This window comes from Anser brachyrhynchus (genome assembly GCF_964034855.1).
Source record: "Anser brachyrhynchus genome assembly, chromosome: 9".
Lineage (NCBI taxonomy): Eukaryota > Metazoa > Chordata > Aves > Anseriformes > Anatidae > Anser > Anser brachyrhynchus.
This window is the reverse complement of record NC_137703.1, coordinates 25,150,901-25,168,061: the sequence shown is the minus strand read 5'-3', so window position 1 is coordinate 25,168,061 and position 17,161 is coordinate 25,150,901. Positions and strand designations below refer to the sequence as shown.

The 17,161-nt window shown below is 40.0% G+C and overlaps 1 protein-coding gene across 12 annotated transcripts in view; it reads left to right on the top strand.

The window, feature by feature from the left end:
- The window catches only part of SLC9A9 (solute carrier family 9 member A9), a 236,140-nt gene that overhangs the window by 11,529 nt on the left and 207,450 nt on the right, over positions 1 to 17,161 (top strand). For all 12 annotated transcript variants that reach the window (XR_013955266.1, XR_013955267.1, XM_080605349.1 and 9 more), the window contains 2 exons: positions 812 to 889; positions 1,519 to 1,595. Coding sequence is in view for 10 of the 12 variants with exons in the window: in XM_080605349.1 (XP_080461475.1) it covers positions 812 to 889; positions 1,519 to 1,595 (155 nt within the window). In the remaining 2 variants the exon portion in view is untranslated. The remainder of the gene's footprint in view (positions 1 to 811; positions 890 to 1,518; positions 1,596 to 17,161) is intronic.

Here is a 17,161-nt window from a genome sequence, read left to right as displayed (position 1 = left end):
TTTTGTAGATAATTGTGTATGTTTGAAGTGATACTGCCTTTTAAGAATTTTTAGTAGGAAACTATATTGAGGGTCCACTAAAGACGTGATCACCAAGTGAGCTCAGGAGAGCTCGGTGAGGACCGGTGAGTGCTGCAGGCTGTACTCCCCATGTATGCCTGCGGTGAAGCTCCCATGCAGCACCTTCAGCTTTACGCTGAAGGAGGCAGAAAAATAAATTCTCATTCCTTAAAAAACAAAAGGGAGACAGAGGCTGTCTGTCCCACACACATCAGGAGGTTCCTTATGTAGGAAGATCTCCTTATGAAGATGGTCAGGGTGTGCACAGTTTTCATGTGTCGTAGTTCGATAAAGTAGGTAGTAGCTCACAGCCAGTAGCTCATTAAGCAATATTAGCTAGCTCTGTCTGTAACTATATAGACGTGCTTTGAAGGAAAAACTACTTTGGTTTTGGTAGCGTAGGTCTTTTGTGTTACTGTCATTCGTTAAGTGGGGAATTGAGACACGACACTCATGTCTACATCAGAACCAGGAATTAAGCATGGGACTGTCAAATTGGATGGTCTCACACTGCAAGTACTTAATATCACAGGTAACACTGCTAGTATGTATTCCCCATAAAATAACGCATGACTGATTTCCTTCTTTAAACATTCAACTAGTATTCTACATATATAAGCAGTAAGGAACTACACATTTATACGTATAAGAAAACTCATAATACCATTCTATTAAAAGTTACAATTAAAATCTCTCCTAGCAAATGAAATGTTTTATATGTCTTTACTATCTCTTTTGTCTTTTCTGGCAGATGACATTTGATCCTTCCATATTCTTCAACATTTTGCTGCCACCCATTATATTTCATGCTGGTTATAGTTTAAAGAAGGTATGTGCCTCTTTCTTATATTACAAAAATGGCAGAATGTGATTGCTGCTTTGTAGATCCAACAGGCCAGAAACAGAGAAAAGAGTCAATTTATATTGCATGGCAAGAACTTGGCAAAAACGGAGGAAAATGCAAGATGCGTGGTCCTCAGTCTGCTCTGTCTGTGTCTGTGCAAAGATTTGATTTTGCAGTTTGTAACTCTTGGGCATTGCTGTTTTCAGAAGAGGCCACTTTGAATCTGGTAACACTGCAAATAGGCAACAGCCCGTCTGTGTTTTATACACTGCATGATCAGGACTTAGTTTGCTCCAGGGATGAGGTTATGATACAGCTTTCAACAGATACTTTCAGTGTGAACTTCTGTTATGACCCTGAAGCATTTGGCTAGATATGTAAAAAGAGGGAATTTCAATGGCACTCCAAGAGGCAAAAAATGAATCAAATCGTATCTTCCAAAATAACTTCTGTAGCCTATATTGTTTCATTTAATATCTGAGTTATGGGTTGTAACAAGAAAAAGAATGGATGGAATGGCACTTCTGGATGCAGTGTTTCAACTTGCTTTTCATGTTCTTTTACTGACTGTATTACAAAGGACTTTTTTTTTTTTTTTTAACTTTCCTCCTCAGAGACATTTCTTTCGTAACTTAGGATCAATTTTAACCTATGCCTTTTTGGGAACTGCCATCTCCTGCATTGTCATAGGGTAAGTGAATGCCTTCTGCTATTATTGCTGAAGTCACTATTAGTGCTCTGTATTTTTTTCAATTGTAAAAAAAACTAAACTCTAAGAAGAATTGCTGACCTTGCATGGTCAATATAATTCATGACCTGTGTAACAGATCAAGTAATTCTTTTATCAGGGAATGCAGAGATGGAAAAGACAAAACTCTCAGGCAAAAAGACAAAACCCTCAGGCAATAAGAATTGTCTAGGACACTCAGGAAATTATGTCCTGCATTCCTGGTCTGTGACTGATGAATGGTGATGTGACTGAAGCATGACCTGCTTTCTACAACTGTAGCCTTAACCGTCTCTCCTAAGAAAAGGAACCAGTCTATCCTTTGAAATTCCGTGCTTCTAACCAGCATTCCTTTTATTGGACACCAAATCTATAAAGGAAGAGGAAGAACTTTAAATCTCACAAGGGAAGGGGAAGAGGGGGGGAACAGATACATAGTGGCATAAATGTAAAATTCCTGGAGTCATTTCTAAGGCCAAGTGAAACCTTTTAGTTGAAGGTCATGCTAAACACCTCACTATGAAATTATAAGTGAATTTAACTATATGAAATATATATATATATGGTATGACTATACTGCTGATATGACTAAACACATATATGACATGACTAAATTTCTGCAGAAAAAGAGGAAGGGAGAAGAAAAGAGGGGTGAAAAGTCTTGTTCCACTTCCATTCTTCCTAAGTGAAAACTTTCTAATTTTGTTAAAATTTGCCTGATTGGCAAGTCAGAAATGGATTATTATTTCCAGGCTGGCAAGGTGTGGAATTTTTTTTTGTTTCATTAGCTCAATCAAAGTAAGCAAACCATTTAAAAATCCTTTCCCCCATCTTTATTTGCACTAATACCCACCTCAGTAAGACCCCAGCTCTTAGAGTTGCTTCTTTTCTTACCCATAAAAGGGGTAACACCCCTAAGTTTCTAATAATAAGTTCAGCAAAAATCTTCATTCTGCTAACAATTTGAGCCGAATGCTGACATTACTGAGGTAACAGTGGTTCTGGATCTCATTAGGACTCTTCCTGTGCTTCCTCTAACTTGTTGTAGCTATTGAAAACTCATGTAAAACAATTTCTAATAGCTCTGTTGGACTGCAGAAAAGCAGTAGGGCCGTCCAGCCCAGTGATGCCTTTAAACATGCATTTGCTTTCTGAGCTCTGACACATGTGTTATTGCCATTGGTAAATGGAAAATGCCACAGCAGCTTCAATAAGCTTGTTAAAAGAATTATAATACGTTGAGTTTATCCTAAATTCCAAATGCTGGCATTCCTGTACCCATGTTATTTTATGTAAAACGGAGTAAATGCAGATGGAATCTAATACAGCAAGTTCCTACTAGTTTTAGCAATTCAAAGTTCAAGCCCATAGTCAGGAAACCCTAAGGTAAAGAAGTAAACACTGAGTAGCACTGAGCCTTTTACTGTGCTCCTTACAAAGTCACAGCCCCACTGAAATCGTTGCAGGAAAGGCACATAATATATTCAGAATAAGGCATATTAGAATGTGAAACATGTTTGCCTACCATACAGATCAGGATAAGAATAAGACAATGAGCTCAAGAAGAAAAAAGAAAGATAATACAAAAGCTTTACTGAAGGGAACTATAAATAAGTCCTAAAAGAAAAACTTGTCCCAAGAGAGAAGGGATGAAGAACTATAGTTCTTGTTACAAAAGAAAGGACAGAACCCTGAGGTACTTCTAGACTGCATTGTTGTAGATAAATATTTTGTGCATAGCTGTGAGTAAACATGTATTTACTTTTTATTACATATGCACAACAACATATAGGTACGTCAATCCATATATAGGCTCTGACCTATCGGCTGCGTATCTGCAGCCTCTCATTGGGACTGGGCTCTTCCTGTCACAGCGAACTACAAAACACCCCATTGTGACCTCCTTCTGTGGTTTCTGCTGTAGTGACTGTACGGCTGATAACAAAGAAGGACCAGACCTCTCTTTGTAAACCAGAAACAGCTGGGAAATATCTTTAATAAAGAACAGGAACAGCAGTTGTAGGGTGCAAACTCTATGAATGCTAAAAAGTTGCCAAGGAACACATTGGCAAAGCTGCTACAATGGTGCCCGTCTCCTCATGGAGAATCTTTGCTTTTCTGTGAAAGTCTTCCAGCATCAAGAAAGAGGAACAGCGTAGAATTTGAGTGAAAAGGCTATAACCAAACAAACACTCTCTCCCACATTTATTTTAAAACTATTAAGGAAGAAGCAGGGAAAAGGCTTAACTGCTGCTTCAGGAAGAAATGGTGTTCTCTTCCCTTAAATTTTATTTTTGATAAACTCTGTTATTTGATGGGATGTATCTTCCCGAATTGATGCCTTTGGTAGATATTTTCTATTTTGATGCTGGAAGAGTGATCAAGAAATTGGAAAAAAATTGATTCTGTGATAACAACCCACCAGAGCAACATATGACTAAGTGTCAGGGGAGTACAAAGATTTGCATTTTTTCCCTCTTGAAATCATCCTGACTTCTTAGATCAGCATTCCTAGTTGCAGCCAGGGCCAAGCTGTCTATGTATAGGAGCATGGACTTCATAAAGCTGGCCTTATCTGTGATTTTTGCCTCTGCTTCACTTGTGTTCTCTCATATTGCAAAGCCAAAATCACATTTTAGATATTCAGAATCCAGCATGTTTGCAGTCGCTTACTCATTTTTCCAGCCTGTGTAGTAGGCTTGGCAAGGACACATTTTTCTGGAATTTAAAGCCCTGTGAGTGTGCAACTCAAATAGCAAAAGCATTTGCAGACAACTTAGGCCAAGTTTGAATTGCCTTCATGGCTGCAGTGACAATTTTGCTTGAATAAAGCTCAGTAAAAAAAATCGTGGTTGAATCAGAAAAAAAAAAAAAGAGTAGTTGTGGTTTCAAGACAATGAAGCCATGAAATACAAACAACAGATAATATCAATGTTTGCACAAGGCAGTCCAAGATCATCACTGTTGCTTATTCAAAGCAAAGTTTGTAAAAGCATAGCAGTTCACACCAGAAAAAGTCTGATGCCTTTTTGATTTCTCCTTCCTATTTAATTACACTTAGTCATTTTTAAAAAGTGTGCAGTTCAGGTAGAAAATTTATGGCTAGCTTTAACTTGGTAGCAGAAAAGCACAAGGCCTGTAACAGATACAAGCTAAATGTGGACGATTATTTTTTTCCATGAACTCCATTCCTCTTTTATGATTCAACTGTTTAATTCTGGCAGTCTTGCAAAAAGCATCCCTTTGTATGCTAGTCCATTATAGCTGTCTCCTGTTCAAAGCTCATTTCAGTTTTACATCATTCTGTCTTAGCAGTTTGATGTTATCTTGTATAAAATTTATTTACTCCAAAGATGAAATCATTAGACAATAATTTAGAAATTATCTATTAAAAAAAAAATCCATCCCTCTTCGCGCAGCACTATTTGAAAAATGTGGGTACCCTGAAAATCTGACAGACACATGCAACTTCCTCTAAATTTAATGGCAAGGAGGAAGGACACACCACACTTTAACCTGTCATGCAATAATAGCTCAAGGTAAGTATTTCTCTACTGCATTTTAACTGGGTATAAAACTTGAAGTATCCACATAAATGAGGTAAAAACTGGAGATACCATAGCTGATGAAACACTGCCCTTGGATTGGAAGATACCAGTTTCCCTTTGTAGTTTTCTTCCCTATGTAGTCTGTAGCCTTCTCTTCCTCTGTTTCTCTCCCCTTTGCTTCATGCTCTTACTATCCTTTCTCGTTCTGCTCTCTATGATATTCGCAGTCTTCTCTCAAAATATTCTGCCTTTTGCACCTTTGTTCTACCTTTGCTGTCTCGATACTTCTTTATTGTCTTTTTATCTTGATACTTCCCTGGCAATCATTCTTATTTTGCTAATGGGCACTGGGTGCAATTGGCAATATAATGCCTTGCAGATGAGGGGGAACATCTGGCACAAAACGGCTTAACCACAAAAGAGTGTAAGCATACAATGTTGAGGTCTCTGACAAGGGGAGAGAGCTAGCCAGAAAATAATACTATGCCTTTACAGCCTTTATTGCTCAGTGTTTTAAAATAGTATTTTAAGGAAAAGATGAAGGTGATTATTATTAGCTGTTCAGGTTCACATAACCTTCTCTGACTGAAGAGGTAGGACTCTTTCATATTCAAAAGACAGCCAAAGCTCATTAGTTTGCCCTGATTAATTCCAGTACAAGTTTGTGAGCACATGGATGCTTGCTTTAGAATAAGCGTATCAGATTATTTCATGGTAATCAGTGTTTAAAAGTGAACTTCTAATCAAAATACTTTTCTTTGTGCATCTTTGTTTAACCGGAGTGACTGACATGTTGGACAAAGTCTCTTCTGATATTTAAAGAGCAAGGAGTAAGTCTTCACACTTCCTTCTAATGGGCAGTCAAGAATCATTTGCCTTGCCATTCAACAAATTAATATTGAAATACTCGTTGCATATGATCACTAAAAGCTGAGATAATAACAGAAAAAATACAGAGCAGAGCCATAACCTTGGAAACTTTAAGGAGAATGCTCCTTTAAAGAGTGAGTGGTTTTTCAGTCTCAGCTACTGACCTGTTGTTTTAGAACATTTGAAACCTAGAACTCTAAGCAAAAGAGAAGTTACGCTTTGCATGTATTCAGCTCAGCAAACTATAGCCATGGGGAGACACTTCATGCTAAAATACTTGGCTAGAATTTAGAGTATGCAAATACATTTTTCTCTTTTATATTTTTCTAGTTCCTTCTTTTAAAAACTGAATCTTAAATGATTTAATTTGAAAACCAAAACCAGTTTTGTTTCTATACATGCATACATCTATACATATACATACAATACATGAGAGACATGGAAAGAGATATCAAGAATCAGAAAATACAACTCTAAATATTTTTTACCCCCATATGAGACTGGTTATGAGACTGGGTGTTCCAGCAAAACCTAAGTAGACACTTTAAATGTTTCAAATTCAACTGTTTGTGGTATCAAGATTCCATTGTCACATGAAACTGTTTTTTCTTCACATTTAACTGTATACTTTCAATAGCCCCTCTATACGCCTCCTAAGGAAGGAATGGGTGGGCTGAATTAATAAGTGTTCCTAAAAAGCAGCAGTAGCAGGAAAAAGTTCAACTTTATAGTGTCTACATCAATGCCATACATCCTGACATAACTATCCAATCAAAGATTTTGTTCTAGCATCATTATGCCTACCCAAACTGCTCCCAGTAATAATGTACTTTTAAAGACTAAGAGACAAATTCTTTCCACTAGCATACCGTTTAAATAGATTATTCACAATTAACCACTTTTACTAGAAAACAGTCTTTCAAAAAAGAAAAAAGGAAAGGAAAAAAAAGGCATGTGTATTCATTTCCTCCTCTAAAGTAAACTTACTTTATAACCTTCTCAACAATAAGTAGCTTGCTCTGGCTTCATAGTAATAGGAGACAGGACTATCACTGTCAATGTATTGACAAATTGACAGGTTAACATATTCTCAGTAGGCACAGGTTCCATTTCTCAGTAACGACTTGGCAATGTATGCCCAAGGAGATCAGCATGCAATAGTTATGTTTATTAAGCACTGCATGACTCTAGAGATACGATTTTTCTTTGCACTTACCATTTCCATAGATGTTTGGGTAGTTTGGCAAATGAATAGATGTTTAGCTAGGTTATGGGCACATTCTATATTACTCTCTAACTGAAGCTTAATGGAATATACTAATGGGGCGTGCTGATGTGAGACAGTACTGAGCTTAGAAACAACAAGCTTTACAACTTGGAAGCTGCTCTGTGCTTCAGCAGAGCAAAATGAAATGTTTCTTGGCTTGAATCTACTGTACAGTGCTATGTGAGTCTTCTGAATTTTGGAAATTGTTTCTGCAAGGAAAAATGGGGCCACATTAAGGGTAATGGAAAATATCCCTCTGTTATGGAGCTCTCCATAAACTAAGCAACTACCTTTACAATGATTATCAGATGTTATACCACATAAGCTATGCCTTCCCAGAGGATAATTTCTGTTTTAGTTCAGAACTACTTCATGTACAAGAAAAGTAGGTTTTTTTCCTAATTTTAAGATTATTTTCTACCGCACATTTCTACCAAACGATGTAATGAAAACAGGTCTAACTTTATTCCATACATCACCTGTAAATGGCAAATGCTTAACCTACTCACAGGCAAGAATAAAATCTTTATTTTTGGTATAAACAGAAACTGGTGAGGGGGAGTGTTCAAGTAGCATGGTGCTGTAAAGATTAACTGAGAGAAAAGGAGGGAAAACTGTATAGGGACCATTTGCCCTCCCCTGATAAACCCCTCTGAACATGCTTCAGATGTCTGGTTTTAATAATTTCCATTAATATTTTGAAACCAGATATTCAGCCTATGACTGGAAATAAAGACAAAACTAGTGAGCAGACATTCATTTGAATGTAGTACCAGTGTTGGTACTCTTTTTGGGCCTCTCTGGCATTCTCCAAAGAAGACAACCTAACCCTGAGCCCCAGCAGGAAAAGAATTGGTGTTTTTATTTGTGAATGTGTAACCTACTGCCCCATTGTGGTAGCTCTGATTTTTCAGTCAGTATGAATCTAAAATAATTCTGCTGCTGCCTGCGTTGTTGCAAACTGCAACTCACAGCTGCAGTCACAAGGGGTAGTTCCTGCTTGTCCCTTTGTTTAAAGATATTTGGCAAATCCAGAACAGAATTTTACAAAGGGAGTAAAAAGGGAAGAGACATTCTCTTAGACATAATTCTCAGAGATCTAGCAGTTCTAAAAGTTATAAAGTATTAAACAAACAAAAAACAACAAAAACAACACAACACTCTAATTTGTATGACTTGTCAACTTATGGATAAGAAGCTCAGTTAAATTAAGATACTGATATAAAATAGTGTTTTCCAAGGCCACTAACACCCACACAGAGCTGAACGTGCTTCCAAGAGTACTTTGATGAATTCAAGTATGTGTTGCTACAAGTTCAGTCTTAGTATTTGTAGCCATTTCGCAACAAACATCTGACATTGTTTACTGCAGCAGAGTTGATCACGCAGAAAACACAGTTCTTCTTCTCATAAACAGATGTGGTGAACAGCAGGGTGTAATTATTTGTGTCTTCCATAAGAACCCCTCAGCATACTAAGGACATCGAAAGATTTGCATTATAGGGAACATTAAAGGTGTGTGGCTGGGGAGACAAACAGAATCTGTAATACCAGGAGACTAAAAGCAGAATGATGTTTAATGCCCAGCATGCTCTCTAGGAAGCAAGCAAAAATGTAAATCATGCACTCTTGAAAAATATGCAAATGGAATTTGTTGCAAAATAGGAAAAAAAACACTCAAGTCCAGATTTTTCCCCAAAGGAAAGTCCTGTTGAGTGGCAGGAGCATGTTTGTTTGGTTTGTTTATTTTGGTGTTGTTTTAAAAAGCTTCTTTCCAACTGCCGTGGAAGTAGAAGCTTTTTACTGCAGGAATAAATACTTCTGGTTAGATCTCCTAGTGTCTTCCCTGGTCTTCATGAATCCTTTAAGAATTGACACCCAGTGTGGTCTCCAAATACCACCACCCCCTATTTCTCTAGCTGCAGGCCACCCATACGCCTCTGCAATCCAGCTTCTTGGCTGCAGCAGCATTTGGAATAGCGTATGACTGAGGGAGAGATCTCTACTTCAGCCCACACTATGCATTGCTTCAGGCCATACAAAACTGTACGGCTTTACTAAGTAGTTAGACATGCTAATACACCAAATACATTGCTTCCCTCTGAATCAAGATAGGCAATGACATTATCTCTATCATGTACACAGGAATTTTTGAACTGTTTACAAAGTACTTTGAGCTGCTTCAGGGTGAACAGTGCAACAGAAATTTAAAACAGAGGAAAATCCTATTCTCTAGTAGCATGGAGCATGAAATCTTTAGTCTCTTCAAACTGGCTAGCTTACTGTCACAGAATCACAGAATGGTTGAGGTTGGAAGGGACTTCCATGGATCATCTAGTCCAACCCCCCTGCCAAGCAGGGTCACCTAGAGCATGTTACACAGGATCACATCTGTCAAACAGATAAAATGCTGACCAACATTTGAAAACATATAGGCAGTAACTCATTGGTGTGCGTGGACTAGAGAAAAGATCTATTTCCTTAAAAGTTTTGTTATAAGCAAACTCAGAGGATTGCTCGTTCACACACCAGATAGTCAGATTCTCCACGTGAGAGATCTGAGACACAGATAACGTTAAAATAATATAGGAGCCTTTCTTCAGCTTTTACTTGTTTGGGGTATTAAGAAGACAACGAACCATCTAAAGTGTTTCCCTGATCGTTGCTGTTGCATTAACACCTTCTGTCTGAGAACAAGCTCCACTACATTTCATTCCATACCCAATACATTGACTACATTGATAAACTGCAGCAAGTTCAGTGGATAGCCACCGAGATGGATGCGGGCTGGTGCATTTGCCCTGTAAGGAGAAACTGAACTGGGCCTTGTTTAGCCTCTGGAAGAGATGCTTTGGGGGTGAGGGTGGGTGTTATCAAAAAGACCAAGCCAGGTTCTTCACAGCAGTGCATGACAGGAGGACAAAATGACTGAGGCACATTAAATAAAAGACACTCTGACTTGACACAAGCAAGAACATTTTTGCCATGAGGACAGTCAAGCATTGGACCAGGTCATCCAGAGAAGCTGTGCAATCTCCACCGTTGGAGATTTTCAAGAATGAACTGGCTAAAGCCCCAGCACCCTGATTTGACCTCACTGCTGACACTGCTTTGAGTAGAACTAGAGATGTCCTGTGGTCCCTTCCAACCTGAGTTAGTCTGCAGTTCTATGATGCTATAAATAACACGTTACAGCAGAACATATTCTGCCTCCAGACTATTCCTTTCAGCTATTCTATACTTTCCTCTTTTCTACCGTATTTTCTTTTGATGCAGTCATCTTAGTACCCATCATCAACAATTAGCTTCCCAAGCAGTTTTTTCCTTCTTCTTACCTTCTTTAGAAATACGGAGACTGCAATAAAAATGTCTTACTGAAGAAAAACAGCTAGGATTATATCACTTCCTGCTGCAGCAAGGACTTTATGCATCAAGGTGGCTCTTGAAATGCTCATTAGCCTCTGCCCATAGCCAGCTCCACAGCTTATACAGAAAAATCATTCACTTTTTTAATATAATGACTTGGCTCTTGCTTGCTCTTTGTGCCTTCACCTCTTCCCAGCTAACTAGTCCTTCTGTGAAGCTTAACAGCAACAAAAACAGACATGTTAAAACACCAGTCTTCATTCCTTTTTGGCATCTCCATTACTGGAAGCATTGGTGCCTTTATCTGTTCTGTGGTATTTATGAGCATACTGCAAATTTAGAGTAGGATGATGTCACTGATCAGAAAAAAAAAAAGAGAAAGAAAAACACTTCATCTGTAAAGACAATGACTAATAGTGAAACTCTACAATAAGAATGTAAGGCCATATACAGACTAGATACACTGACCTACATACTGCACCACTGATGCCTTCTTGTAGCCTATGATGTACAAGAAGATTGCTGTTTCTCAGATTAAAAACACAAAACAGAATATTTTATAAAATTGCTCACCTTATTTTTTCCTTCCAGCTGTTCTTACAACCCACTTCATTTATTTGAGCTGGGGAGAAGAAAGAGCATGTGTTCACGCCATCTCTATGGACCATGAAATGAAATTTTTCATTTATCACGAAATGAAATTTAGGAAAGCAGAAGAACCTATCTGATGTTGTTCAGTTCTCTTGCAAACCTGAACTGGATTATGCAGCTGCCCTCCATTGATCATCAGAATATGAGTACAGCTCATTGCCATTTCTCTCCCTTCAAACAACCCTCTGAGTGAGGTTGTCTTCGCCACTCTTTTTTTTGCAGAATCATAGAACAGTTTAGTGTGGAATTGACCTCTGGAGGTCTCTGACCCAATCCCCTGATGAAAACAAGGCAAACTTCAAAGTTAGAACAAGTTATTTTGAGCCTTGTCTGATCACATACTGAATACCTCCCAACATCCACCTCTGAGGAATGCCATTAGTAACCAAGTGCCAGCTAGATTTCAAACCAATGTTCATTACTATTTGCGACCAGCAGGTGAGTGGGTTTTCCACCCACCATGTCCTGCCATGATGAACAACTTGATTCAAACAGCTTTCAGTAATATTCCTATTAATGCCATCTTATCTGGTACATGCAGAAATCCACAATTTGCCTTATATTTTATAAATTATACAGAATCCAGAAAGCATAGCATTACCTCTTACGTGTCTACTAAATAGCCTTTCTCATTCAAAGATCATAAAATACCTTTTAAGTATGGATTGATTTTTAGAAAGCAGAATACTGCCCTCACTTCAGATGTGGAAAAATGCACTTGCTGACATGTTACTCTGCTTCATAAGGCCCTACCTGAAGTACTGCATTCAGGTTTGGGTCCTCCAGCACAAGAAAGATGTGGAGCGAGGAGGAGGATTATAGAGATGATCAGAGGGCTGGAACACCTCTCCTATGAAGAAAGGCTGAGAGAGCTGGAGATGTTCAGCCTGGAGAAGATAAGGCTCCGGGGAGACCTCACAGCAGCCTTCCAATACTTAGAGGGGTTTTATAAAAAGGATGGAGAAGGACTCTTTACTCAGGTAGATAATGATAGGACAAGGGGTAATGGTCTTAATCTAGAAGAGGATAGATTTATTAGACATTAGGAAGAAATCCTTCAATATAAGGATAGGGAAGCACTGGAACAGGTTCCTCAGAGAAGTTGTGGATGTCCTGGAGGTGTTCAAGGCCAGGCTGGATGGGGCCTTGGTCAGCCTGATCTAGTGGTTGGCATCCGTGCCTATGGCAGGGGAGTTCGGGTTAGATGATCTTTAAGGTCCTTTCCAACCCATGCTACCCTATGATTCTATGATTAAGGGATGGGACTGTTTCAGCCCATGCCAGTGGCAGAGCTGAGAGACAACTCTGAACGCCAGCACCCTGCTCTAATCTATGGTATGCCATTTGGTCTACCACTGTGGGTATCTGAAAAGCCCTTTTTGCCATCACCATTCAGGTGACTCAAAACTTCATGTATAATGGAAGAGAGAAGAGCCATGGTGAGGCCAGCATCAAAGAGCACTGCCAGAGCCTGAGGGCTGACAAATGTAAGTGGGTTACTACACAATCTAGTTTCCTGTTCAAGTCATAATCCCATTTTGACATCTTTCCGAAACAGCGTTCTAACATAGCCAGAAAGCTTTTGCGTTTGATCCTGAATTAGTCATTCAGTGCTAGAGCCTTACTTATGGTTTTAATAATATCCTGAATAATCCTGTTTTGCTGTTGAGCTGAGTCATACGTGTAACACACAGCACATTTGCTTGAACAGTTTGTAAGTTCCTTTCCCTGTTAAAGAAACAGCCCATCAGCATTTCTTTCCACCACAACGAGAGGCAATGAGAGAAGCAGCAAATACAAGTATTTCACTTTAGCACCCTGTACTGCAGCGAGAAAAATTTAACACAACGCTTTCGCGTACGGGCCTGGTCCATGGCGAACCCTTGGTCGGATCACCGAGGCCTGACGCCTCCCTCACGGGCCGGGCCGGGCCGGCGTTGCCCGGCGGCAGCCAGCAGGTGGCGGCCGCGCTCTGCTTGAGCCCCCGGCCGCTGTGGTCCGGGAGGCCGCGGTGAGGAGCTTATTTGGAGGCCGCTTAAATCTAAAGCTCTGGCAGCCTTCCTCGTCGCGGTTATTCGGTTTTGTGCGAGTGTGAGGGCGGTGGGGAAGGCTCAGAAAGTCATAAGTGCCTGGGCAGCACTGCTCCGTGCACGGCATCCTGCCCAGGCTGTGGAGTAAAGCAAGGTTTTGCTGAATGTCAGAGGCCGGAGAAATGCCAGGCCAATCCAAAGGCAGATTTTGAGTTGATTTTTGGATGATTAATGAAAAAGGAAGAGAAAAAGCATTTCATTTCATTTTACTTCAAACAAAACTTCACTACCACCACCCCCCACTCCACCACCACTGTTCTTTATTTAGATCTCTTTGCTAGGCTAGTAGTGGGGAACCTACCCACATCGTGGGCCTGATATGTTGGCATCCAGATTCAGGATAACCAGAGCAAGGTAACGCTCCAATTCCAAATCAGCAAGAGTGACTACCAGCGCCCTCGTTCATGGTGTGGTGGGAACAGTTTGCAAAGCCTGCACGGGCTAGGTCACACTGCTCTTCTCTCCAACTTGTAGTATTGGTTGTAAGGGAAGATTAAGAATTATCAAGGAAGCATCAGTCTTCACAGATTGCTTCAAACACTGATCTATCCAAGAACTCGGAATAACACAGTAAATTAAACAATTCTGGTGATGGTTATTAGTAAACTAGGGATGTCATAGGCATGAGGCAGTCTATTAGCTAAATTTGTTATCCACGTGTCCTGGTTCCAGTTAGGACAGAGTTAATTTTCCTCCTAGTAGCTGGTGGGGTGCTATGTTTTGGATTAGGATGAGAAGAGCGCTGATAACATGCTGATGTTTTAATTGTTGCAGAGCAGTGTTTACACCAGGCCAAGGACTTTTCGGCTTCTCGCTCTGTCCTGCCAGCGAGCAGGCTGGGGGTGCAGCAGGAGCTGGGAGGGGACAGACCCAGGACAGCTGACCCAAACTGGCCAAAGGGGTATTCCATACCATCTGGCGTCATGCTAAACAATATATAGGGGTGGCTGGCCGGGGTGGGGGGCTGGGCTGCTCGGGGATAGGCTGGGCATCGGTCAGCGGGTGGTGAGCAATTGCGTTGTGCATCACTTGTTTCGTACACATTATTATTATTAATACTATTATTATCGTTGTTGTTATTATTATTATTTTCCTGTCTTAAAAAACTGTCTTTATCTCCACTCAAAGGCTTCACTTTCCCGTTTCTCTCCCCCATCCCAGAGAGGGAGGGGGGAGGGTGAGTGAACGGCTGTGTGGTGTTTAGCTGCCAGCCGGGTTAAACCACAACGCCACAGTAGCTAAATGTCAGAATATTAATAATCAGCCTGATTTTCAGATGGCTTTACTTAGTTTTCGAAGTACAAACTAGTTACCAGAATTGCAAAACAACAATTTGAAGACGGCACCAGCAAAATAACATTAGTTACGGGAACACTTACAGGCTTGGAAGTGACTCAGAAGCCCGAACTACTTGTTACATTGCATTTCTAATATAAGGAATAGTCTGCAAAACTGCTGCAACCTCTCACTGGCTAATTGCAGCCTTATTAGTATGCTTGGCAAGATGATGGGGGCTTTCCATTACCGATCCTTTTGTTAGCCCCTCAAGTGTGTGACTGAAGCACTCTTTTGGGAGCAGTTTGTGGAAGTGAATGTTGTAAATATATTTCCTTTATAGGCAAACAGATGCTCTCTGTCTTTGGGGCTATCAAACTGGCACATACATGAACACACAACTCAAAAATAAATGGGAAGAGAAGGTAGTAGTTAAACCTGCCAAAAATTAAGATCTAATGATAATTGCAAGCACATAAATTTTGTCATTTTTTCTCAGTGAGTCAAGTCAAAAAGTAACTTCTCCCTCTCCCCTAAAAACTTGATCAACTTTTCTCTTCAGGTGCCAATGGTCACCTGAGGTTTATTTAAGTCGGCCTTCATTCCTTTGGAGTATTCACGTTACTCTCTTGCTGAATTGTCATTTCATAGGCTTTCAGTGCTGGGTAGCCACTGGGTTGTACAGGCAAAAAATATTCAATATAATGGAAGAACAAATTCCATTTTTTTCCCACTGATTCTTTAAATTATGTAAATTTGAATCAGATTTAAATCTTTAAACCCTCAGGTTTACCTGGAAAAGCCTTTGCTATGGAGCATCCAGACAGGCTGCTTCTGCTTCCACTTCAGTGAGGCACACTGGTAGCAGCTTAACACATTTTCGAATGATTGCCCACAAACAGTTTGTGAAGGACAAGCATCCCCACAAACCTTCTCAAATAATGTCCCCTCTGATTAAAGAGCCTTAGGAAGAGCTTCTCTGCTGAGGAAAAACATATGCTACACCATGAGGTTGACTTGTCATGGGCCATAAACAAGAAGCCTGTAGCAATGTCATTCAAAACTTTTTTCAGTGTTGTTTCAATGTTTCATCTCTTCATTAGGTCCTGACCTCTGTATGGCTTCTGCTTTGAAAGAATTAATTATTCAAACTCTGCATGTGTGTCTTTTTTCCACTACTAGATACTAACCTCATTGTGCTACAAGGACAAAAACCTTTGGTAACAGCCAGGACAGATGCTGAAGCAAAGCAGCACCTTTCAGAGGTGTGCCACACCTTGGGCTATTAAGCCTGGTTTTATTGGTAAACCTCATTATCTTTGATATTTTAATTTAGGTGCCACACTATGGGATATTCTCATTGTTCAAAGAGCTCATATTCTATTTTTTTTAATGCCTCATTGTAAAGAACTGGAAAATATGATCCAACTGCAAACTTAAAACTGCACAAGCCAAAGAATACAACTATGTCATTTAATAAAGATCTTGTTTGAGGACTTATTTTTTATCTTTTGGTGCTTTTTTAACATGGAAACACTGCTGTGTTATTCAGCCAATAACCCTGCGGGAATGCTGTCTTCTTTCTATAGTGATACTATATAAGCCCCTATCTCAAGAGAATATGTAACACTGCAGTACCAAGATGCTGTGCTGAGATATCTGTGCCTTCATCCTTTTCTGCAGGGGCTTCTGCCTTTAAAGCATGTCAGAGTTACTTTCCCATCTTTCTCTCCCTTTTTGATCTGTTTGATCATTATAGTTTTCTAACCTATTCTTAATTTCCTCTTGCTAACCCATATCAAAAGCCTCACGTATGATTTCCAGTTGATAAAATTGCCATTGGGATGCCCCTTCTCTTCCTTTAGCATTGATCGTCATCACTCTTGAACAGATGATGGGGAGGCAGATGATCTTTCAAGTGTAGCAAGGAAGACTACAAGGAGGGTGCCTGGAGGCAGATTCAACCACTTAGAAGCATATAGTCACACACCGTGGTGTTAGCTAGCTTTGGGAAGGGAGGGAAGTGAAAGCTGAACATCAAAGTGTAATGGAAATATAAAATCCTTAGTGCCACAATTCCTCCTTTCATCTGGGCTTTTTCTCCTGGCAAGGTGTTGCAGGCAGCTCTGCTTTCTACACCACCAAGTGGACTCAAGCTTCAGTGAATGTAAATGGAGCTTCTAGGTATGTTTTTTATCCCTTAGAAGTTCTAACACTCACTAAAATTAATTTAAGATCAAAAATATTTTCAACCAGCAGAAGCAGGTACAAACAGTCTTTCTAGAACAAACAAGGCTCTGGTATTCTTCAGGCTGGAGCTGCAAGAAGACGAGGAAGAGCAGGAAAAGTTCATCCTCGGGGACTCCTTAGGCCAGGTCAAAGTGTTATGCTGTATGGTACCAACAGAATGCCTTGTGGGCCAGAGGCTTTGGTGCAGAATCCTGCCTGTCCTTCTGAAGCAGC